Source organism: Sminthopsis crassicaudata, chromosome 1, assembly GCF_048593235.1.
Source record: "Sminthopsis crassicaudata isolate SCR6 chromosome 1, ASM4859323v1, whole genome shotgun sequence".
Lineage (NCBI taxonomy): Eukaryota > Metazoa > Chordata > Mammalia > Dasyuromorphia > Dasyuridae > Sminthopsis > Sminthopsis crassicaudata.
In genome coordinates this window covers 627734653-627759134 of record NC_133617.1, presented here as the reverse complement: position 1 = coordinate 627759134, position 24482 = coordinate 627734653, and the positions used below count along the sequence as shown (strand labels likewise).

The 24482-nt window shown below is 42.3% G+C and overlaps 1 protein-coding gene across 6 annotated transcripts; it reads right to left on the bottom strand.

Moving 5' to 3' along the window:
- Positions 1-440: 440 nt before the first annotated feature.
- ATXN2L (ataxin 2 like) lies at positions 441-23883 on the bottom strand. Of its 6 annotated transcripts, none has more exons than XM_074307246.1 (23): positions 23057-23882; positions 21198-21234; positions 20965-21021; positions 20808-20879; positions 20264-20414; positions 19732-19856; positions 19419-19510; positions 19006-19206; positions 18520-18701; positions 18278-18385; positions 17797-17988; positions 17624-17695; positions 17280-17350; positions 16861-17165; positions 16671-16740; positions 16121-16267; positions 15904-15976; positions 15545-15732; positions 15231-15360; positions 15009-15130; positions 14597-14809; positions 14023-14212; positions 441-986 (listed from the first exon to the last, which is right to left on the bottom strand). In XM_074307246.1, the coding sequence occupies exons 1-23, from the start codon at positions 23341-23343 to the stop codon at positions 922-924; spliced, it is 3150 nt and encodes a 1049-aa protein (XP_074163347.1). In that variant the 5' UTR covers positions 23344-23882; the 3' UTR covers positions 441-921. The 6 variants fall into 6 exon arrangements, with proteins under 6 accessions (XP_074163347.1, XP_074163440.1, XP_074163617.1 ...); XM_074307339.1 differs by having other exon boundaries at positions 441-983; XM_074307516.1 differs by lacking the exon at positions 23057-23882 and adding an exon at positions 21777-22147.
- Between the last annotated feature and the right edge of the window lie 599 nt (positions 23884-24482).

Genomic DNA, 24482 nt, shown 5'->3' with positions numbered 1-24482 from the left:
TAGTCCTAGCTAGTTCATTTCCTTACTTGCAAAATGACAATAGTATTATTTGTACCACCTACTTCAAGAATTGTGGAAAAAAAAGTGCTTTGCCAACAAACATATTCTAGAAACGTTAGTAAGAAAGAATGAACATCTCAAAAAGACAGAAATGTTGCTGCTAAACTACCCTACTGTAAAATTTACTAAAGAGGCAAAGTCAAAGCTAACAGTCAAAGACCACTGCTGTTCTCCTCACCAGTGCTGTACATCTGAGTATAAGAATTTTTAAAAGTTTCTGATTATCATACTTGTTAAGTCTTAAATTTGGCTTAGAAGTATTGTGGAATATAAAATAGAATCAGTGTTATTATTGCTAATAAGGGATTTAAATACACAGTGTGTGAGAGTTTGTGAAGAGCCATCAATTCCCTCATCATATACATCAAGAAACAGATCCATTAAATAGAAATGGCTGACCTTTATTTGTAGAATGTAAGTTTAAAATTTTGTTTGGACAGTTCAGTGTGTGTGTGTGTGTGTATAGCGGACTTGTATGTGGAAACTCCCTCTTCCAATATACATCAGCACCTTCTTTAACAATGTATAATAATAGCCTTATAGAATTGACTAGAGGCACTGAGAGACCCCTGGACCAATTCCAAGGCTGGCTTTCTGTCCATTAAGCCACACTGGTTAATGTGCTTTAAGGTTTGCAAAGCACTGTATAAATTACTGAATTTGATCCTCACACAGTTCAATAAACAAAAAGGGTCTACTTAATATGCTAAGCATTGTGCTAAGCCTTGGGCATACAATAAGAAAAAGACAGTCCCTGCCCTCAAGGAGCTTACAGTCTAATGGAAGAAGGGGCAATTTTGGGGTTTGAGAAGGTGTTGAGTATCAAAAACCAAGTCAGTCAATCAGCATGGTCATGAGACTTCAGGTGATCAGCTTATCCTGAGTGAGGCATGATGTTCCCTTGGAGTCGAAACCAAGCAGGGCTGCTGAGAGAAAATGGAGAGTTACTACTAGAATCCCAAGGTGAGTAAGACATGATTAACACCTTTTTACAGTGGGAGGGAAAAAATGCAGGTGAAATACACCTTGATTCCATTGGTCCTATGGGATAGTGGAGAAAACATGACATCCTAGGTCTTCCAAATTCCCAAGAGTATCTCCCCTTCCCCCATCCTAGGCTGCCTCTTCTTTTTTGATTACTTGAAATAAAAAAGCCTGCCCAGTCAGGGTAGAGAATTACTGCTTCTAAAAACATGAGCCTTCATAGCTTTCACTTTCTACGGGTTCACAAATATGAGGAATGGAAGAAGATGGTATCAGATTGCTAGGGAGTCTGTCTCCCAGAAATGAGTTCAAAGAATTTTAAAATGTGAGCTGGTTTCTAAAGCATCCTTAGGGAAAAGGATAAATGTGGTCATAAATTCAGAGCTGGAAGGCATCTTGGACTGTTTTAAATGATAGAGGTAAATTACCATACAGGTTAGGAGAGACATCCAAATCCATGTTTTCCTGACTTCTAATTCTAATGCAATACCTTAAAGCCTCTGAATTATGAGAAACTGCTAAATGGAGAAGATACTTTGGTTCCTGAGGGTATAGGAAGATGAGACATGGTTTGAAAAGCCTGCCCACCCCAAGCTAAATTCATTGGTTGTTTCTCACTTCCAGTCTAACCCCGCTTTGGGATGCTGGTAGAACCCGTAAGGATAGAAAGAGGGTTTATGGTGTTTAGAGAAGTATTTTTTCCTAGGCCAGCTAAATATAGGGACTAACCCTTTCCCCTCTCCTTTCAAGGCAAAATGAGGCAAATCCTCTCTGTGGTATCTAGTCATGATTTGGAGCAGTGTGGGGGGAGGAGAAACAGCCCAGCACTCTCGTTCCAGCATCTTTTGCCTATTTTCTCGGATAGATGAAAATGCTCTCCCCCAAATAGCATTGTCTTAATGGATTCCTATTTTCCCAAGTTTTTTCCTTGAAAGTGCTGAGTTAACTTCATAGACAAAACTGCTCTTAAATTTTTTTTTTGGGGGGGGGGAAGAGTGTACAAAGGGAGTGAGATCAACATGCAAAAATATACATTTGGAATCTAACTTGGTATATGGTAAGAGCTATTTGTCTAACCCAGAGATCATTTTTAATTTATGAAACCAGGTTAGGAAAGTATGCTGTGAACCTAATTTTTGCTAGACTTACTTTCAGTTTTATCAAATAGTGAATCCCCAGTTATTGGGATGTTTGGGTTTGTCTATGCAACTTTTTTTTATGTTGAATCAATCCTGTACTTTTAGCATAAATCCAGCTTGATGTGATCTACTTTATAGCTTTTTTAACATCTGTTCATTAGGGATATTAGAAATTTCTGTCACCCTCCAGTTTAGGTTTAAGAGTACTTTCAAAATGATCAAAGGATATCCTTGATGAGATCCTTACCATTTTGCAAAGTGTTTATGGAATATTGGTGTTATTTGATGATAGAACTTACTTATAAATACACCCGGTACTGTACCTTTTTGAGAACAATTTTTTTTGAACAGCCATGTACATCTAATCACAATACAGAACAATGTGACAGAGAACAGCTTTATCAGAGAGTCAGAAGACCTGAACTCTGAACACTCTGAACCTCTTGACACTGCTCTAAGTAACCCTAAAGTTGCAGAGCAAGGGTAGAGGGAGTGTCCCTATAGGGAATCTATGAAGTTATAAGTCCTTATCCTTAAAAGTCACATAGAAAATATAATAAAGTACTTTGAGAATTCTCTGCTTCTGGTTGAGTTATTTGGGGGAAGGGTTCAGGAAGATGAATTTTAGTTGAGTCTGAAGCTAGATTTGCTTCAAAGAGATGTTAGGTGAAGACGTTCCAGAGAAGAAATATAAGCTGGAAAACAAAAGACGTAAACATTTTATCTGAGTTTCAAAAATATAAGGGAAAAGGAATTGGAAAAGTAAAAATTTCAGAGATCAGATGATGGTGGACCTTGAATGCTTGACCAGTTCAGTCTTTTATTAATGGCTCACAAGTTTTCAAAACTTCCTTCACAACATGGGGTCACTGGTATTGTGAAGCAGAGTAACACGTTATGTCAGAAAGGGAATTTGAGCTCAGGTCACCTGATTTCAAGACTGACAGTCATTGATCTTTGCAACCCACTACAACACCCACTTTGGAACTTTGAGATCCACCAAAAATGACATGAGATCAAAGATGTGGAAAGGGGATGGATTTGGAGGGCAGGCAGTGATGTGCAGTAAGCTCAGGCTAAGTATTAACGGCCTTGTTTCCCCCTTTTTTAGGAACTGAGGGGTAGCAGGTAGTCTGTCAAAAGGACAAGGCCTGACAAATAGTACTTTTGTGTGAATTTCTAAGTATTGCCGGCCCAGGAAAGGAGCTTTAAAGAAGCTAACAATATACTTCAGGCATAAAATACCTACTGCCCAGGGTCGGGGTAGTCCAATAGTATTTTATAAGGTCCCGCGAAAGTGCCTCAATTTATATTACAGGTCCTTTTGAATATGCCCTCAGCAAACTACAAATCCCGTGAGGCTATGGCAGAGGGGGCGGGGCTTCTTTGTCCTTCCTGGTATTGCATTGTGGGATCTGATATCCCGCTGTGGCCTAGAATGTCTTCAAGTTTCTTCCGCGGACCCCGCTCCGCCGGAAATCCTTGAAGAGTTTCGGACGTAGTTCTTGCTCGCCCTCACGTGACGTCACTTCCGGATGCGGTTAAGCTATCTTGTAGAATACTGCAGATCTTTCCACCTCCAGAACACAGCATGTCTCCTTCCTAATTTCCTTTACGGTGATCCCTTTCCCCTTCTTGTCCTAACAACTGCTACTCATCGCCACCGGACCCCAGAGGCGGGGCGTGACGAAGCTGCGGGTCCCCTTACGCCAAGGGTACACAGACGGCGTAGTAAGAAGGAATGGAGCGTGGAGGGAATCCAGGCTTCCACGGGAGTGAAGTAGGAGGGCAAGGTGGGGGCAAGGTCTATCCAATGATATTAAAAAAAAAAAAAAAAAAAAAAAATATACGGGGAAGGGGTTGGGAAACAAGGGAATGAATAAGGTAAAGTGTCCCCCGAGGGGAAACGAGGGACCTAAGAGATGGAAATAAGCAGGGAATGCAGGAGTGACTGCCAAAGGGACGGAAGGTCAGTACATTATCACTAGTCAAGTGTCAACACCCAGGGGAGTGCATGGCACATAGCTGGTGCCTAATAAATGCGTCTTTAGTAAGTGGTTTCCTTCTCTTTCCCACTCAATGCTGCCAGTTGCACAGCTTTTTGAGTAGTTAATATTCCTGATCTCGAACTTGATCAAGAGCCAGTAAAAATGAGGGTTTGAGAAAGAAGTTCGGAACACTTTGATGACAAATTTTTTTCTACACAGGCCCAATTCTTGATGGAATCCCTTCCCAACCTTCCCATTTTGAACTTGTGGCAGCCAATAAGGCTTGAGGGACAAAACCACACAATGTACAAACCACACAATGTTGGCATCATATGCCACATGGACTATAAACATGCTGACAGCAGTCACCACCAAGAATGAGGAAGTGAAGAGGCATTTATTAAGCACCTAATTATGTCCAGGCACTGTGTTAAGCCTTTTACAAATAGTATCTCATTTGATCCTCACAACAACCCTGTGAGGTAGGTGCTCTTACTCCGCAAAAAACTTGATGCAAAGAGATTAATTGACTTGCATAAGGTCACGTACCTAGTTAAGTGTCTTGAGAACTCAAGAGTACTGACTCCAGACCCAATGTTTGTTCCATCTCCACTGTACCACTAAATATTTGCAAATAGTGCAGTGCTTTTTAGCTCTAATCAAGGGTGGAGATTATTTCAAACTTTGAGATAGATCACTTTGCCCCCAAGACATCCCATTTGGCTCACCATTCTGAGAGGCTTTTGAGTCTAGGAACCAGTTTGAAGTAGCTCAGTTATTGGCCTTGTAACTGGGCTCTGTGGGTATGCAGTCAAAATCTTGTTTTCTAGCACTGCAAGGGCACAGAAGTTGATCTGGGAGAGAACAGTGTACTTACCCCCTATGGGACTCTCATTCCCTCCCCTCTGGTTGCAAGTTCTAGCAGAGCCATTCTACACATTATTTACACTGACTGTCCTAAATGAGGGGGGACACATCTAGGCATTGAGGTGGCTGAAGAAACTGGGAGCTCTGTATCTGGGGAAGATACTGAGGTGTCACAGTTATAATCTGGGCTACTGCTAAGAAGAGAGTAGAAAAAGTTAGAAACTTGAAAAATCTGGAGCCTAAAAAAAAGGGAAATCGTGGGAGAAAGTACTAAAACACACACCACTAGACAGGACAGGCAAAATTAGCATGCTCAAATAGACTCTAGAAGCCATGGTTGGAAAGCAACATTTTGGTAGTGGTAACCAATAAATGGCCCCATTCTTCATACAAGGAAGCACCTGCTGTTTGCAAAATAAGATGCCAGTCTCTTTCAGGAGACCTTACTAGAGACCAATATTTGGGGTTGAATAGTGGGCAAGGTATAGGGAAGAGGAAGGCACTCTTTAAAACATCTCCGATGTGGGGAACAGGTTCACTGGGGTCAAGTTCATTCCTAAATGGCATTTAAATTGTTTTCTAAACTTTGGATGTAAACCTTATTAACAGGAGCAATTTTCTTCCACCAGATTGATGTGGAGCACACATGTGTTTGTGAACAAGGTAGGTGCTTGTCCAGGACAATGAGATAGTGAAACTACTAGAGCTAGAGATATGAGTTGCTCACTTGAGGTTTTTTTTTTGTTTGTTTTTTGATGATATAATTGGGGCTAAATGCCTTGCCCACGGTTCATAACGCTAGGAAATGTCAAGTGCCTGAGGCAAGATTTGAACTCGGGTTCTCCTAACTCTAGGGCCCATGCTCTATCCACAGTGCTTTTCAGCTGTTTCTCCTCCCTTCTCCCCACCCCCAATTTGGATACATATGGGAGAACACTCACTGTTGCTTTGTGCTGATAAGAGTTAAAAGGGATGACACCAGTTGGGAGACTAATTCTCCCTGGGGCTCTCTATTCATTCTGATTGAGTTCATCTGGGAATATCTTAAGAGAGGGTGGTCAGAGAATTAACTCTTCAATTTGGGTCAGCCTGCTCCCAGTGATTCTATATAATCCTGAACTGGTCTGACTCCCTGTACAAGATATAGATAATAGCTGGAAGACTTAATATGCGCCACCTTCCCTGCCTTTCTTGGTGACCTTCCACCTCTCCTTTCCATCTCCCCCCATTTTAAACTAGTTCAATTCTAAGGATTTAATAAGAATTCTGGAAAGAAACTGTGAAGAAAGAAGCTTAATATGAATTTCTGGGCAACAAGATTATATGATCTGTGATCACAGGCAAAGTCCATAATTAACACTTTAAAAACTCTTCATTCTCTCTGTTCACATTAGATTGAGGGCCTTATTCCTCCCACCTCCTGTTCCCTTCATTCTAACAATATTCCTTTTGCAAGCAGAGGTAACTACAACTTGGGCTTTCCAGAAAACACAGAAGTGGATGGCGTAGTGATTTTAACCACATTCCTCATTTTTCTAAACTCACAAGGAAAAAAATATATGTTAGATTATTTCTTTAATGAATTGTGAACTTTACTTTTCCCATTCTCAGTACTTATCCTAAAGATCCCTTCTACCTCCAAAACATATTTGTTCAAAACAAGTCAAATGGTATAAATGATATGTATGCTAATAATTAAGGATGTATCTGGTAATAGGTAATTTCTCCCTCTACCTTCAGTGGTTGGTTATACTCAGCATAAACCACAAACACAAGCAAAACAGATATGACCAAAGAAAATAGGGACATTAAGTAATTGTGACATTGAGATTTTGACTGCTCACTGATTTGAAACACAAGCAGCTCAAGTTCAGGAAGTAAGATAAAAACAAGACCTTAAGCCTTTCCTGCTATCTCTAGTAGGATATACTGAGACATAGAGGGGATGGATATAGCCAACCTGTAGTGCTAAAGTGGACCTTTTTTTTTTTTAATGGTCACTTAGATCACAGATCTGATCACTTATTAAATTTATCCAATATCCTGAAATCTTTTTCTGATTCTTGGGGTTACCTGAAATTTTGATGATTCTAAAAGTCATTGTGTCACTGGATTTTCTGAGGCAAATTCAATTACACTAGAAAGCCTGATACATTCATCACCTAAAGCTCTTGGCGATCCCATCTATTATGTAAGGTGTGAATTTTAGGTTTCTACCCAAAGAAACACTTCTGCAAGAGTAACAGTCACAATCTTTCTACATGTATATTCCTCCAACCACTGTATTGTCTTGATCCTGGATGCTGCTTAGGTACCTGCTTCCAACTAAAATTTAAAACTATCTCAGGGATAGAACAAAGGGAACAGATACAACATTTGGGACATGTGGTATAAGAAAACATGTCTAGAACTACTTTATATCCTATTTTGCTTTGAGAATGGCAAAGAAAAATAAAAAGATTATCAGATCTAAAAATTTAATCTTAGGTCACTTGACAAAAAGTCTTAGGGAGATGAGTGCTCAGAAACAGCATAGCTAGTCTTTGTGAGAAGTTCCAATTTTTGAAAATGCAAAACCTCTCCTGAAATGCTATTTTCAAAAAGATGATTTTTTTCGTTACTACTAGTCATTAGCATGGCCTAAAAGTATTCCAAATTGTTAATTTGGACCTGTTTCCTTCCAGATAGTCTCTCCTTTTCCAGTCTCTGTTCTTCTGTATTCCAGTTTGGTCAACCCATCTCCTTTGCTTGATCATCATCCATTTATCATGTCACCTAATTGCGGGTTATATCCCCTAAAATATTGTCCTGGGCCCTTTCTCTGCTCTACCTCCACATCCAGTTGGCTTAAATTTCTATAAACTCCCAGATTTGTATATATCCAGACTCAGTGTTACATTACTCCAAACTTCCCTATTTCTATGAAGACCACTAACCTTTTCAGTCATCTGTATTTACAACCTACCATCATCTTTCCTTGGTGATTAACTCATCTAATCACTCACACTCCATCACTTATGGACTTTTAAAACAAGTTTTGTGATTAGACTCTTTGCCTCCACATAAACTACCAGTGATATCTTAAAAGCACAGATTCAGTCATGTCACTACTTAGCTCAAACTCCAGCCCAAACTGGCTTTCTCACACCTTAGAAATACCATATACTCTTGATTTCAAAGTTTTCACCCAAGCTTGTCACTCATCCCTGCACCTCAGAACTTGACTCAGGTATCAGATTCTATATGACACTTTACTCCTTGATCTTCTTTCACTTCAAATGCTTTGTATTTATTTTACATGCATTTATAAATACAAAGGTAGATGTGTCCTATATAAGTGCTTGAGGGCAGGTTTCTTTTTGATTTCTTTTGTCTTTGTATTCCTAGTGCCTCCCACATAGTATGCACTTAAATGTTTATCTGATTGAAAGGATACAAATTTTTAATAACAAGATCATATTTTGGATTAATCATTGAATTTTCTGACCCACCCTCTTTATTCCAAAGATCTGTTAAGGAATATACCACACGGAGGTCAAAAACAAAACATTACTCAAAGTAATTCACAGCAGCATCTTTTGTTGTATTAACCCAGAAATCACAATGTAGGAAGTTAACAAAATCTTACTGTACCATGAGAAATTCAGGAAATGTAAGGATGTAAAATGATGCAGTGAAGTAAGCAGAAACAGAGAAATAACATACAATGACTAAAGTATAAATGGAAAGAGCAAATATGAAACTGAACATTACTGGTAGAACTCTTAGTCAGACATGATAGGTGTGTCTGTGGTTTAGCTGAACTATTAAGATTTTTTTTTAAATAAGGAATTGATGTCTTGAAGCTAAAACAACAAATTTATAGATTGACTATATAAAGACTGAAGAAGAGTCAGAATACTGACAGATCCAAATTAATAGATTAGAATAGGACAAATCAAGTTAGATGAAATTTAATTAGGCATTAAGTGTTAAGTGTTACAAACTACTAGATTTTTAAAAAAGATCCCGATGGAAAGTTGGGAGTAGATCTGGATCTGATTTTTTTTTTTTTTTTTTTTTAATAAAGAAATCCTCAGTGAAGAAAACTTCCTTTCTACCAAGGGCAGACTGATACTTCTCTATAACTTAGAAGTTTTACAAGAGAACAGAGTTGTCTAACTCTCAAGCCCAAACTTCTCAGTGCTACAATCAGATGAAAATGTAATTGGGAGATATTTAAAATAAAAACTCAATTCAACAGAATGTTAACTTTGGGTTTTCTAAGTCAATGTTTCTACTGGAGTTTGACACCACTACTGGACTAAAGCATAGAAAGATTAAGTGATTTACTTGTCCAGCCAGGATGTATCAGAAATGGTCAAAAGTTTTTCTGTTTTTTAATTTGCCTTTCACTTCATCCAGACTCTAATTTAACAAAGGCAGTTAAATGTAAGCAACCTACACTGTTTGGTCTACACATAATCCAACACTCACACTATCCCAACTGGCCTAGTTATACTGCTTTCTAAGGCTTTAAAAGTCTTTTTCTTTTTAACAACCACATGGAGTTTAATTATTCCCATTTTATAAATAAAGAAACCTACATTCAGAAAAAAACAGTAAGAACCAATCATTAAATACCTTCTTTGGCAGACATTGTCACAGGTACTGAGAAAAAAAGACAAAACTTAAAAGTATTTTCCATGAAAAGAACTATCCTACACTTCATGAAGATCAGAATTAGTAAAGAGACTAATAATGGAGATAAAAAATGTTATGGTACATATGATATAAACAATTCTGTCCTGATCTACTTTAACAGCAATTGACCAAAAAAAGGGAAAATAAGCATCAAAAATATCGTCACCAATTACAATGCAAAAGTTTAATCAATGTAAATTGCCAGAAGAGACCAGAAAATCCCTTAATTACCAAACATTTTACTTGCCAAGAAATCATCCAAAGGCAAAACTGTTAAGAATAATGATGGATGATTATGAACACTATTTTCTCTCAAAGCTGAGAGGAGAACCTATTTAAAGAAAGCTTTACAAAAGATCCAAGTCAAGTAAACTAAAGAGTACTCAAGGATGAAAATGGAATGAGAGCAATCATTAGAAAAATGAAAAAGATTTGAAAATATTTGAATGAATTTTTTCCCCATCAAGAACATTTGAACCACCTGTACTGATGCATGTACAATTTTTGAACCCTGGCTTGATGAACAGGTTCACAGAATGAAAAAAGCATTTAGTAAGTATTTAATATGTCCAAATTATTCAGAAAAGAGAGAAATAACATTATTTTAGAACCAAGATGGGGAAAACTGCCAGAAAGAATTCATGCTAGAGGGGACATGCTAGAGGATATGGAGAGAAATACCAAAGACCTTATTAATAAAAAATAAAATGCCCCATAATACCAAACTAGTGACATGTGACAATACACTCTGTACAAAATGAGTTATAAACACAAAATGAAGGCATCTTAAGTGAGAGAATGAGTAGGAAATGAAAAATACATTTTAAAACCCACTGTACTTTATTGACTAAATACTAGAATATTCTTCCAGAATCTGTCAATCTATACATCAAAATTATTTAAAAAAAAAAAAAAATCAAAAAAGAGGGTTTTTTCTTTCTGTTGCTTAATTACCCCCTCTGATTATAAATTTTTAGGTGAGGATAAAATGGATAGATATATACTTGCCAATATATTCTCCTTTAAGGAGTCCAAATTTAAGAGAACACTTAAAAATCTTAAATGTTTTTCTTAAAAATGACATATTGTTTGCATTTAGCCCCGGAAATTCATAGTTTCTAGAAGAAATCCATAATCACCCAAGGATATGCTTTTGACCATCTACATAGCAAAAACTGGAAGTGGATATAGGATATCTTGCCCTGATGGCATGGTATGCATTTTGCTCAACAATCTAGCACTTGTGCATCAGTACATACAGATGGACAAACAAGTTAAGTCCAGATCTGAATTAGGGGGGACATGGAATTACCTTTTGGAAATTGCCCCCAATAAGCATCAAATCTAAGAAACAAAGGCAATATATTGGTATTCAGAAATATTTGCCTAAGTGTTGCTATTTTGGTATGTAGCCAAACAAAAACTCAACACAAAGATGATATAAAGGCACAGTGTGAGCAAACTATAATATAGTAAAAGTAATAGGCAACTTCAAAAAAGAGCAGGTTTATGTAAAAGATGTCATCAAATAAATAGGAAGAGATGAATACATATTAAGATAGGAAGCTAGTGTTCCACTGGTCAAGAGAAAAAAGGTACAGGACACTTGAGTTATGTACCTTTTGTGCTAAAATATGGGAGGATACACATCAAACATATGGACTGCAATCTGAATTAATGAAAGGAACTTAAAAGACAGAAGCTTCTAATTTGAGTGGTCCAACAATCCAAGAGCACTGCAAGGAAGAAGAGTGTTTGTTGCCTCATTATACACTCAAGTCGTCCCATTATTTAAAATGTGCCCAAAAAGTAAACATGATTGATAAATCCTATTTTAAAAGAAATTCCCCTATAGCAGTACAAAAACCAGGACAAGAACAAATCCCACTGTTGTCTGACATGGAAGCCTTGGCCTGCTCCATTTCTTGTTAATTTACCCCTCTCTTAGACAGCTTGATCAGCCCCTGCAGCTGAGAATTCCCAAGCTCAAATGATTCGCAAGTCTCGGCCTCCCCAATAGTAGTTATTACCCGTGTATGCCATGATGCCAGGTAAAATTCCCCAAATATCTTAGAGTCTTTGGAATATTATCACAATAGAGTAAGAGTGGAATTACACAAACATCTGCTTTCATTCCTTCAAGAGCAATCATGGAATAAACATGAAAATGCAGTATCTATAACCAGATTCTCTCTTTAATAAAGCAAAAACCTATGTCTAGCTATTTTTATCCACACACCAAAGAAAAGCCATGAAATGCCTAAAATGTCTTCACAGCAATTAGTGTTTACTTTTCCTAAAAGCTAAACCTTTTTTTTTAACCTGACTCCACTGCTCTTTTGAAAACCTTACAAATCCCCATACTCAATCAAAAGTAAGAATCATGGCAATAATTCACTTTTTGAAATATATCACATATTGCCTTATTTAACCCACAAACCAGATTATAACTACAAGTTAATAATAGAACTGAGAAATAGTTCCTAAGCTAAGACTTGACAGATCAGTCCTCTTAAACCCTAGCCTCCATTAGACAAGCCATCAGGGCATAAATGAGATATTAAACAATTTCAAACTAGTGACCTAGACCATCACAATCTAGTTATACAAGATCAGAACCTTTGCCAAGAGCCACAAGATATAAGACTGATTCTCTTTATTCTAGCTAGCAAGCCCAAGAAGAGAAGGCAGGTAATTTCTTTCAATTGGAGTGCAACTACTTCATAATATTTTGAATTATAAATTGCAAAATTATCTTTAATAAAAAGCTCATCCAGTTCAACTCCCCTCCTTCCCCCAACACCATTTTACATATGAGGAAACCGAGGGCTAAAAAGGTTAAATAATTGCTTAAGGTCACACAAGTAATATAATAATTAAAGAACTTCTCTATACTCTCCACTATACCACTCTGCTTCTGTGTCTGGGAGGAAGAGATGCGCGAGCACGCACACACATACACACATACACACACCGGATCATCAAATCAAGGAAACACAGCCAGACAAATCTCATTAGTGACACCCTTCCCTTCAACTTAAGGACTCTGGCCCCCAATATCTTACCTCTGTATTTTTCCTTGATGCCCTGGTCCTGTGATAGACTAGGGTCACACTTGTCCTTTTCCCCAGAGAGGGAATTCCAGGCATGTTGAGTTAGTTTAAAATTTTATTTTTTTTCTGTTTTTTTTTTTTGTTTTTTTTTTTTTTTAAATATTTTTTATGTAATAAAAAGTAAAAGTCCTTGTCAACCATCCTTGTGGGGCATCTGTCTATGTGTCTGTCTCAGGTTAATGGGAAAGAAGGATAAGGGAACCCAAGTCTGAGGTTATAAATAATAGAAAATAAAAGATCTTCCGTCTCCAGCAGGGATGGCAGGGAATGAAGGGGAGGGGTAGGAGGAAGGATGGGCCAAGCAGGAATCCTCCACTCCCTCTAGACCCTGGCCCCGCCTTGAGGTCCCCCCAAACTACCCCACACCCCACCCCCTGCCCCATTCAAGGTGCTTGGTAGGAGTTCCCTACTCCCCCTGTGGGGTGGGCTGGGGAGGGGAGTGGAGGGCTAGAGTACTGGTCCGAGCTGCTGGGGGAAGAGATATAGGTCACTCCTCCCTCCACTCAAGGAAGTCTCTCAAGTGACGGCCAGGACCATCTTCAGTTCCCCGGGGGGTGGAAGGGGAGCTGCTGGGAGGGATGAGATTGAACTGGTTGAAGGGGAAAGAGAAGAGATCAGGAACATTAGAACCTAGCCATCTATCCCTTAGTCTAGAGCTGTCCAACTTCTTTGAAGGAGGCGGCCACATTTATGTAAAAACAACAAACCACAAAGTCCAATGTTAAACACTGGCCCTTTCAAAGCATGTGCCTGTTTCTCAAGTTAGTTTTCATTTCTCACAGGCTCTCACTCCCACCTTATCAGCCTCATTCCTATTTTAACCCTTCCTAATTGGCACGCTACTACAGTTAACCACAGCTTGATAAGCCACAAGTCAGGTTATAGGTGACAAGCCCAAGGACAGAGTGCAAAGAATGGAGCAACAAACTTAATCAAATTCAGGCAGCAGCTATGGCCTACAAACCACATTAAAACCTTTTGCAGACCAGATGCAGCAAACGGGCAACATCTATCAGGCAGCCCCTTCTGTCTCCCATTCAGTCCTACAATTCTTTCTTGCCACCAGCCTAAAATCTTCCTTGCCAAATTCCCTCAGCTGGATTTCACGAATCCTTTCTTCTACCTCCCCTCTTATATCTTTATCCCTCCCTTCCTGGAAAGGCAGATAAACAAGGCCTGTCTGCTCACCTTGGTGGTGTCCGATGTAGGTGTAGGGTGAAGGTGTAGAAGCAGAAAGAGCAGGCACACCACTCTGGGGCACACCCCCCTGAGGTGGACCCCCATGGCTCTGGGGTGGGTGCAGCAGCATCACCTGGGGTGGGTGGGGAGCCCCAGGATGAGGGGGTGGGGCTGCTGTAATTCCAGTCTGGACATGGGCCTTCAGAAAAGAAGCAGATGTGAGGACTTCACAAGGAACAAACAAAAACCCCTATCTCAGACAGCCGCTACAAATCATTATCAGAAAAATTCCTATGGCTTTGTTTTTCCACTCCAAAACAGGAGAAAAAGGAAACACACTATTAGTAAAACTGTTCAGAAGGAGAACAACTTGGAAAAGAAATTTATGAGTCCTTGGGAATAACTATCATGTTCTAAATAACAAGGGTTACATTAAAATCACAATAGGGGAATTAATGGGATATTCAATAAGGCTGGGAAAACTATTCTGGGTAGCAAAAAAAAAAAAAAAAAAAAAAATCAAGTCCTATTGTGTAAATATACTAAAAAGTGAGTCTAGAAAATATTATTTTAGAATACTTACCTGGGTGACATGGGCCATATTGGTAAAGCCGTGGGGTAGCTGCTGGTGGGCATGGATGGCATAGACGGCAGCTGGCTGAGGGAAGCTGCTCTGAGGGGACTGGGCAGAAGGTCCCGGTGGCAGAGATGGTGGTGTGCCTGTTAAGGCACCTGGATGGTACAAGTTCTGTTGTGGCTGCCCACTACCCAAGTGTGGTGGCTGCCCTGCCTGATGCTGTCAGAAAAAGATGATTAGTTCCAAAGGCAGACAAAGCAACAAACTATTTTCACAACTAGCTTTACTTTGTGCCACCTCAAACCCTCCCATTCTGATGGGAGATCCCTTCTTCATTCCTCTTTCTTCCAGTTTTACTCCCATCATTTTATAACCCTAGTATTTGCCTCAACTCTTAATCCTCTCCCATGTCAGGCACCTGGACAGGGCTGGGGGCCGCATGCTGGGATTGCGGCTGGCTCCCAGTAGGGGTGGTGGCTGGCTGCGGCTGGTGGGCATGGAGCTGCGTGGCATGGTGTGGATAGGACTGGTGAACTGTGGCTGCAGCAGTAAAGAGGGAAAAAGAATCAGCAGGAAGAATGCATGAAAAGGAAAGGGAGCTTATTTCAGGGCAAAGAATCTAAAAATTTAAGAGACTTACCATAAAGGGCTTGGGGAGTGGGCTGCTCTGCTGGAGGGTACTGAGGAGTAGAAGATGAGACGATGGCCTGGGGGTGGCTGCCTGACGTCAGCATCCTTGGGTTACTCTGAAGCATTGGGGCAAAGACAGGCTAGAGGATAGAGAAAGAAGGGAAAGGCTTGTGTTTCCTTCTTGATATTTTCTATACATCCCAACAAATGCCAATTGGCATATGATCTAACTCCCACCTCCCCAAATCCTGGAGAGCCAAAAGTAGGATGGAAGGCCAACAAAACATCTAAGGGTATTCTTACATTGGTTCCACCCCCAATTACCTGTGAGGGATAATGCGCCATGGGCTGCATCATGGTCGGCTGGCCTGGAAACTGCTGGGGATTATAGGAGATGTAGGAAGAATATGGTGTGGCAGCCACCAAAGGGGGTCCTGCAGCTGCTGCTGCCTGCATAATAGGGGGTGCTGAGGCTGGCTGGTGCTGGTCTGAGCGTTGAGGGGGCAAGGAACCTATAGATGAGAAAGGACACAGCTAAAGTTCAGTATTAATACCAAAAGAGAATGAAAGTTGAAAGCCAGATGAAGTATTTTTAATTCACCAATTAATGACCCAATATTCCCCAATCCCATGAGAACAACTCATGCTGCTGCATGGTTCAGACCTCTTTTCCCTATTCTTACCTTTAGCTCCCCGGTATTTGCCCTGCTGACCAGGTACAGAGTTAGATACAGGGTATGGGTACATCTGAGGAGCCTGGAGAAATCAAAAGGACCAGGGCTGTGATTCCCTCAAATCATCCAATTTTCCTCTCAGGAAGCACTGACAAAACCTCAGGGTTATATACCCTAGCTGCTCTCCTCCCAAATCCCCCACTCTACCCCTTTTTCCCCTTCTTACCTGCACGGCTGGCCCCATGTGGATCTGAGGTATATAGGAGATGTACTGGGGACTATACATCCCACTCTGGCCTGCTGTCAGCACAGGGATTGAAGGAGTTGAATGAGTCCGGGGACCTGGAGAAGTTGGGGTGCTGGTTGACTTGTTCTAAAAAACAAAAGGGGAGAGGAGTTGAGGGGAGTTAAGGGAATATAGCAGCACTTCCCTAACAACTCAAGTATGTAAGAGACAAGTATTTACTGAATAGTGTAAATACCTTAGCCTCCTCAAGTCTATCAAGTCCCTTTTATAACTTCACTTTTAGCCTAGCTCAATTCTTAACTATTCAGCCTTCTCCTAATAAGTGTTCTTAAAATATTCTTGTCTCTATGTTTCCCCTATATATTCCCTCTTTCCCCCTTCTCAACACTGCCTATTTCCACATAAAGAATAAATATTATGAACTGCTGTTGACCCACAGACTGCTACTGCCTTCCCCTCACTCCATCAGAGCATTGTTCATCCTCGTCCTTTCAGTTCTCTAAAATCTCCTCTTCTGCTCCCATCTTACCACAGACAACAGAGGCTTTGAAGGGTTGAACTCCTTGGCATTGGGATTCAGTGTTGACTTCTTCACTTGACTATGAAAGAAACACAAGGTTAATAACTGTAGGTCTCTTAATACCCCCATCTTTTTGCATTGTTCCTTCAGTCTCTCCCTTCCACTAAAGCATGTTATCCCAAGTCCCTACCCCACTTACTCAGTGACAGGTCCCTCTTCTTTGTCATCCCCTTTGCTGATGCCCCCAGGAGGGCTGCCCATTTGGTTCTGTCGAGGTGTTTGAGATTGTTCTGGTCCCTCAGTCCCTCCTGTTGAGGGGAGGGACAGCTTTTCCTCCTTATCAGGTGGAGATTCTGTTTTAGAGGAGCCAGAAGACACCAGGGGTTCTGGAGCCAGAAGGCCCTCCACTTCTTTTTCCTTTCCTTTGGCTTCCACCCCACCCTCTTTGGGACCTCGGGGGGAGAAAGGATCTAGGTTGGCTTCAGGAGAACTGCTAGACTGGAGCTGCAGGTCAAAAACACATATTATTGAAATATGTTTAGAGGAATTGCACGTTTAATTTATATCAGATTACCTGTAGGTAATTTCACAATTCATTCTAATTTTCTCAATCCTCACCTTAAATTGAGCTCCAAACTTCTTCAGTTCTTCCAACTGATAACGTTTTTGTTCATTCTGAAGCCCAGGGGCTAGAAGAGAACAACAGAAAAGAGTAAAATATCATAGGGAAGTTATCTCTCTTCCCTAGGCTAAATAAAGTCTTGTAAATGTAGAAACTAGGAAAAAACAAACAAGGAAACTTAAGGGAATATAATGAGACATATTGGAATTAAAGCCTTCATAGCTTTTATCTCTTCCCCATTATTCTTAAAATATACAGAGAAAAAAAGTCACCTAACATTCAAGGATGAGAAAAAAGACACCTAACGTTTAAAGATGAGGAGGCAGAAACTAATCTTCACCTTTTCCAGCTATTCGGGCTAGTTCTGGTGGCTCCAGAGTTCTCCCAGGCTCCTTTTGGGGTAGTTCTTTTCCTTAGTGGGGGAAAAAAAAGCCATATACTATAAAGACCAAATCAGAAATTAATTAAATCTTGCCCTTTAATCTTCCCCTAGACTCCCACCATTCCCCTTACCATCACTAGGAGCCGTAACTTTTGGGGAGGTGGGGGAAATGGGGCCAGCTCCAGGTTCCATAGCTGATGAAACTGGAGGAATGGAGGTTGTAGAGGTGGGAACTGCAGAGCCTACAGGTGGCTCAGGACAGGAAGCTGAGGCTGGGGCAGGAGCAGCTGATTTGGGGGAACGAGGTGGGTACATCCGACCAACTACCAAAGTTAAACAAATTAAACAATAGATTTGGACACTTAATTCATTTTAACATACATGTTGGCAAGATACATTTTCTTCTACTTATTTGACAATAATTATTCTTATGACACACCTATCCCATCCCAAAAAAGTAGTATTTCTTATTATTCTCTCTTTATCCAAAGCTTTGCTGCCATTCTTCCCACACATTTCTCTTTAATTCCATCCAGGACACTTCACAACTTATTCTTTATCTCTTTCTCTATAATTTTTAACTCCCCATACAATACATTTTAGAAGTCTTACCTGTAGGAGGTGGGGCAGAAGTTTCTCCAGGGGGCCGGCTGCTAGGGGAAGACATGGTCTTTGCACCTCTAAGGGGCCTTTGGGCTTTCGGGGACATGCGGGAAGGACCTACATGTTTAAAAAAGAAAAAGGAAAAATGTAACAAAAATGGCAAATATCAAGTTATAGCACTTTATTAACCTTTTGACCCCATCCAGTCCCACTTTCTCAATTTCCCTTTCCTTCCCACAGTTCTGGTTCACCTCCATTGATGCCACGGGGCTCAGGACCAGGACTAGGACCACTACTATCAGGGTGGTGGGGGCCACCTCGAGGGGGCAAGGAACCAATGCCAGGTCGACCTCCCCGGGAGCTGCTGCATCGAACTCCTCCTCGAGGACCTCCCTCCCTCATCCTCTGGGGCAGAGGAATATATTTCCCTTCCCTAAGAAAAGGGAACAAATGAAATTAATAAGCAAACAAAAAAACCTAAAAACTAAAAAAACAGATGGGTTATATTTCTCCTTAAATCACTGTACCAAGGCTTTTACCCAGGTCCTTTTTCTAATTTCCTTTCTGATTCTACTTAAGTTGCAGAATAAAACCTATTGCTGCAGAAATATATAATTAGCTTCACTTCCATGGAGGCCAAACCTTGCCAATAAGAACATCTATATTTTCTAAAGCTATTTATCTCATACTACCAACTCTCTTCCCCCCAATCCTGGGGCCCTCAACAATGTACTGACCTGGACACTAAACTGGGACTATCACGACCTGAGCCCTGTCGCTGAACAGAGCTGTGCTTCTCCTCCTCTGTTCGTCCATCATCATTCTCCATAGCAATACGTAAACGATACTGAGGACTGGACTCTATTTCTCGAGCCAGTTGGGCTGCACGGAGCTCCCGCTGACGAAACTCTTCTGAGTTGTCCTTCTCCAAGGGAACCCTAGAGGATTCCCCACCCATAACCCATCACAACCACAATGTAAAGTCAAGAGAAGCAGGAGAAAAAAAGACAAGGGAGGGGGGAAAAAAGAAAAAGATCAGTATCAAAGTGGTGTTTAGGTTTCTACACCCCACTTGGGATGGAAATCTGTTTCTGCCACCTTGATAGTTGCCCTACCTAGTTCTACCTCTGGAAAGTGTTCAGAAACTCACGTATAAGAAGAGAGGCTACTGTCATAAGTTGTCTTTACTCCATAATTTTCTTCATTGAACTTGAACATTTCATTAGGGTCCCATCCATTAGACTGCAAAATGGACAAGGGAAAGAAGACACATGTTATAAGGAAGAGGAAGAAAGAGGAAAAAAATAGATAAATTTTAGGAAAGAACCAATAATTGTACCTCCCACAATTTCTAAAGGTACCATCTTAAATTGACTTTAAGTCCCAACATAATGTCCAAGCCTATCAACCCATAACCCAACATCAGCCGAACATTATAGAAGCTCTCAAAAGATATAACATACCATATCAGATTCAAGATCGTAGTCATCACTGTTGCCATCACCCCCTTCCCAGCGCTGTAGCACCTTTTCTTTGTGTTCACCATTCACCTTTGAGTTCATGGCAATGGCAGAATCTGTGAACTTATCTATGGGAATAGTTTGAAACCAAGAATCACATGAGGTTTCATAGACTTATGTCTTTAAAGCTCAGAAGGGCAGAATGGGGATGCTACATCTGGGAAAACAAAGCCTCAACACAACTCCAACTCTTTTTTGGGGAGAAGAGGGGGAAAAGTGGGAGGCAATTAAGATTAGGTAACTTGCTTATAATCAGTTTATAAGTATCTGGCCTGATTTGAACTTAGGGTGGTCTCCTGACTCCAGGGTCTGTGCTCCACCCACTGAACTACCTGGCTTTCTTGAAGTCCTATTCTCTTGAACAGGGACAGATAGGGACGGACACACACAATGTGACCTCACACAGTCACTTTGAACATGAGAAAACAAATTTCCCTGTCCTCCCAATGAATAAATAAATCCCCCAAAACATTACCCTTAGTGGCATAATTGAAGTCAACATTTCTGAAGTGAACCATCATCACATCACTTGGCTTAAACACCATGGTATCCACGATGTCCTCTCGACGGGGACCACCTGCTGGCTCAGAAGCCTTCCTATGAACTGCATCCACTGCTAGTTCAAACTGCAAGACCCGTCCCCCCCCAAGGCCTTAAATCAATACTGGAGAAGGCAGATACAGTCTGAAATTTTCTCAAAGTATGGAATTTGCTGTGGTACCTGCCCTTTTGATCTCCTTCCCAAATATTTCCTATTATCCGTCCTAACTCCCAATTTCTAATGCCAACCACATACTTTACATAACTATGAAAAGAAAAAATCAAGTTGGAGAAATCATAAAAATGCATACCTGCCTAGCAACAATATTTTTACAAAGCAAATGTAAAACTATATATAAAATATAAAATAGTTAAACAAATGTTTTAAAGTCTATCTTTAAGACTGACTGAACTGCCCTTCCCACATTGCTCCCTTTCCAAATGGTTCCAATTTCCAAACCAGGTTGATGAATATTTACCTTTGAACTCAGAGTCTTGAAAATACCTTCATATGTGGTACCATTTTTCACTTTTACATCACAAGTGGAACCCTGGCAAAAAGAGTGATACTTAAAGACTTCACATCATACTTTATCTAAAGTCCCCTCCAAGCTACTTTAGAAGACAGGTACATACCACGACAGCAGTAAGGAAGTGCAGCATCCTAGAATTATTGTAGACACCCTCAAATACCTGAAAATACAGGGAAGTGACAAGTTGATGACTAACAGGGAAGACAGCTATCAGGTATCTAGTCCTCTACCTTTCTGACTTTTCTTTTGCCAATGAACCTCGTTTTCAGTACTATCCCATCTGTTTCAATCTCATATTTTTACATCTCTGAATTTGACTATTGGAAGGGTACTCACAGGTGACGGTGGGGGCCCCTTTCCTGTGCTCTGTCCCCTATAAAAACAAAGACACTTCCAGTTATTTAAAAGTCTGCCCAATTCCCTCCTACATTTCTACCTACAAGGGTCAAGAATGTTTTAACCCAACATTAGCCAAGTAAGACAGATCCGCTTCTTTTTTAGGAAATAATAAAAGCTGCATAAGAGATGTCCCTATACCTTTTCAGACCAAGGGCAATGAAAATCTATAAATCTAATAAAGTCTCCAGACTTCCCCCTCATCTTAAGAAAAGAACTAGAGAATTGATAGGTTATTATTTTCACCTCAAAGCCCATAGTTTCATTCCCTGTCCAAATTGTTCTGTGAAACAAGAAATTAACAGGTCATTGTCCTGTCCTCGTTAAACGTCAAGGGAACAGAGCTAAGAATTTAAAACACCACCACCACCAAGGAACCAATGGTCAAACAAACCCCAAGCACATGGAGCCGGATCTAAGACTAGTCAATATAAACCCATCACTCCATAGAGAAAGCCAAAGGCACCTTTAGCAAGCCCCCTAAGAAAAGCCCCATTACCCATTCTGGGGAGAACTAACCGCCGTTGATACCGGGGTCTTCACAAGCTGATGTAACTGGCCGTTGGGGGGAGGGGGGCCGTTTGGCGGGGTGAGGAGATCGCGCAGACGCAGACACTATCCACAGGGAGGCCTCACCCATTCAGCGCTTGCGCACTAAAGCCCTTAAGCTTCCTTCACGCTCGCTCGCCTTCCTGCCCCCAGAGCGCCTGCGTGCAGCCTCAATAAGCTCCACGAGAGAGATGTGTGGTCCGCCGAATTCCCACCCCCGCCCTGACCTTAGAAACAGCCAGCCAAATATTGGTCTAGACCGTGCCGGCTACAGCTATTCTCACGGAGCCTAGGAACGTTGTACTAACGCCCTGTCATAAGACGGCACCTTTTTCACGCGCACGTATTAGGGTGCGCGCGCGCACAGGGGGTTATACAGGGTCTGCAGTTCCCTCCGGGGGGGGGGGGGTAGGCGCAACCTATTTCTTCTTTACCCATTGGCCCAACTGTGGACTCCACGCCCCCCCCAATTGGCTATAGCTAGGGACCCCTTCCCGCCTCTTCCCATCCATTGGCTAAGCTTTGGGACCGCGAGACCCTTCACATCAATTGAGCCGGGACCCTACTCACCTTTACCTCCCCTCCTTTTCTCCCTTCCCTCTCCCTCCTTCCCCGGCCATTGATGAAACCTCTTCAACACTAACACTGACACACACACTGACACACACACACACACACACACCACGCACAACACGCACGCTAGGTCCTCCAGAGTCTTGGCACTTCTTCTTAGGCCGGGAGTGTGTGTGTGGGGGGGCATTCCATTTTGTTCAGTCCATCCCTCCCCGTCCAGGGCTAGGCTCTCCTGAACAATCTGCTAGTTGGCAAAAAGGCCACCCCCTCCTCTTCCCCATCATACTCCACTATTAAGCCTGACTTAGGGGTCCCTCTTCCCAAATGGGATCAAAAGGAGAGTCCCCACTCTGCATTGCTTCAAGTCGGGGACCCCACCTCCTCCATTGGCCAGTCTGTAAGGGCACACGTTGCTTCCTCTTTCATCCCTATTGGCTGAGCCCGAGAGTCCCCGCCGAACCCCTCCTGAAAGTTGGATCGGGGAACCTTAGTGTTGCTCCCCCCGAACAACTGCAGCCCACCGCCCAACCTTGGACACTATCTTCCTTCGAAAGTGGCCGAGTCAAGGCAATCCGCGGGTTTTCCTTCCCGCCCCTTAATGGTAGACATCTACCAACAAGCAGGGGCCCTGAGCTGCCCACATCCCGTCATTCCCCCCTCGTCCTGCCCCTCTTCACCTGGTACTGCCAGTAGCAGCGCCCCCGGGCCGTTCCTGATGCTGATGTGTCGGCGGCTGAGGCGGCAAAACCCCCTCACCTCCCCGGCGGATCCCACTGCCTCCGGCAGGAGGCCCTAGGCCCGGAGAAGCGGCAGTGGGCGGTCCCGGGACCGAGGCGGAGGCTGGGGTCCCCCCGAGGCTTCCGTTGGGGGGGCTGGTTCCCCCGGGAGGCCGGCGTGCTGGTGCCGGTTGCTGGATGGGTGTCTGCTGGGGCTGAGATGGCTGAGACGGCTGCGGCTTCAACATGGTGGCGGCGTCCGGAAGGGGAGTTGGGGGGGGGGGGGAGGTTGGGCTGGGGCCGGGCCCGCCCGAGCGCGCGGGGAATGAAGGGGGTTGGGGAGAGGGGGCGCCGCCGTTAGCGAGTGGGGGGGGGCCCGATGTGTGAGGGATACAAGGAGGCGGCGGCGCGAGAAGGCGCCGCGAGGCGGAAGGGGGGATCTCGCGGGCTTGAGGGAAGCGAGAGAGAGGGCGCGAGCCGGCGCGCGTGCGCGAAAGAAACAGTAAGGGGGGGGAAAGCAGGGAGGGGATGGTGGTTAGGGGAAGAGTGCGCGCGCGTATGAAAGCCCCAGGAGGGAGGGGGACGAGCGAGACGCACTCACACCTAGGCGGTTAGCTCTAGGTTAAGAGATAGCAAAGAAAGGTGAATCTCGCGCTCCTAGCACATTCGGCAGTAGGGAATGGAAACGGGGGTTGGGGTAGGGATAAGGGGGAAAAAAAGAAATGAAGAGAAAGGCGCACGCGCACAAGGTATCGGAGTCTCTAGTGCGCCCCGTGACCGCCCGCTCGCCGCCGTCGCTTGACAATGAGCGTGTGAAGTACTGGGGGAGGGGCAAGGAAGGAGACAGGCTATAGGCAGCCACTACGCATGTACGGTTTTCTGCCTAGTGGAACCAGCGCCGCAACGTCACAGTACTGCCGTGCAATCCCTGATCCCTCCGCCTTACCGGGACTCATATAGGGTTCGGTTTGAGGGTAAAAAGACCCGGGAGGTTGGATTGACATTTCCTATGCAGTATGGAGCCCTAATTTATCATTTAGACTATTGTCTTCTGTCCCTTTGCCCCGCTTATTCTCGTTAACGACTTTAGATGATGTCTTGGATAAATTCAATAATATAAAACTATTTTTTTTAAAAGTTTTGTTCCTTTATTAACAGTTCCAATGAAAAAACGGGTAAAGTAGTTCTCGGAATTACTGGTTAATAGGCAGTTTGGAATTGTTAGGACAATTTCTGGTTCCCATCTGTTTCCCAGCTTTCTTTTCCTAAGTATTGGAACAAGATCCACCAGTCAAGTGATCGAGATTCTGGAGGTGTGGGGGGGAAAGGGGGGAAGGGGAGGGGAGGGAAGCTTGCGATGAAGGCTGCTTGCTCCTATAATTTAGTC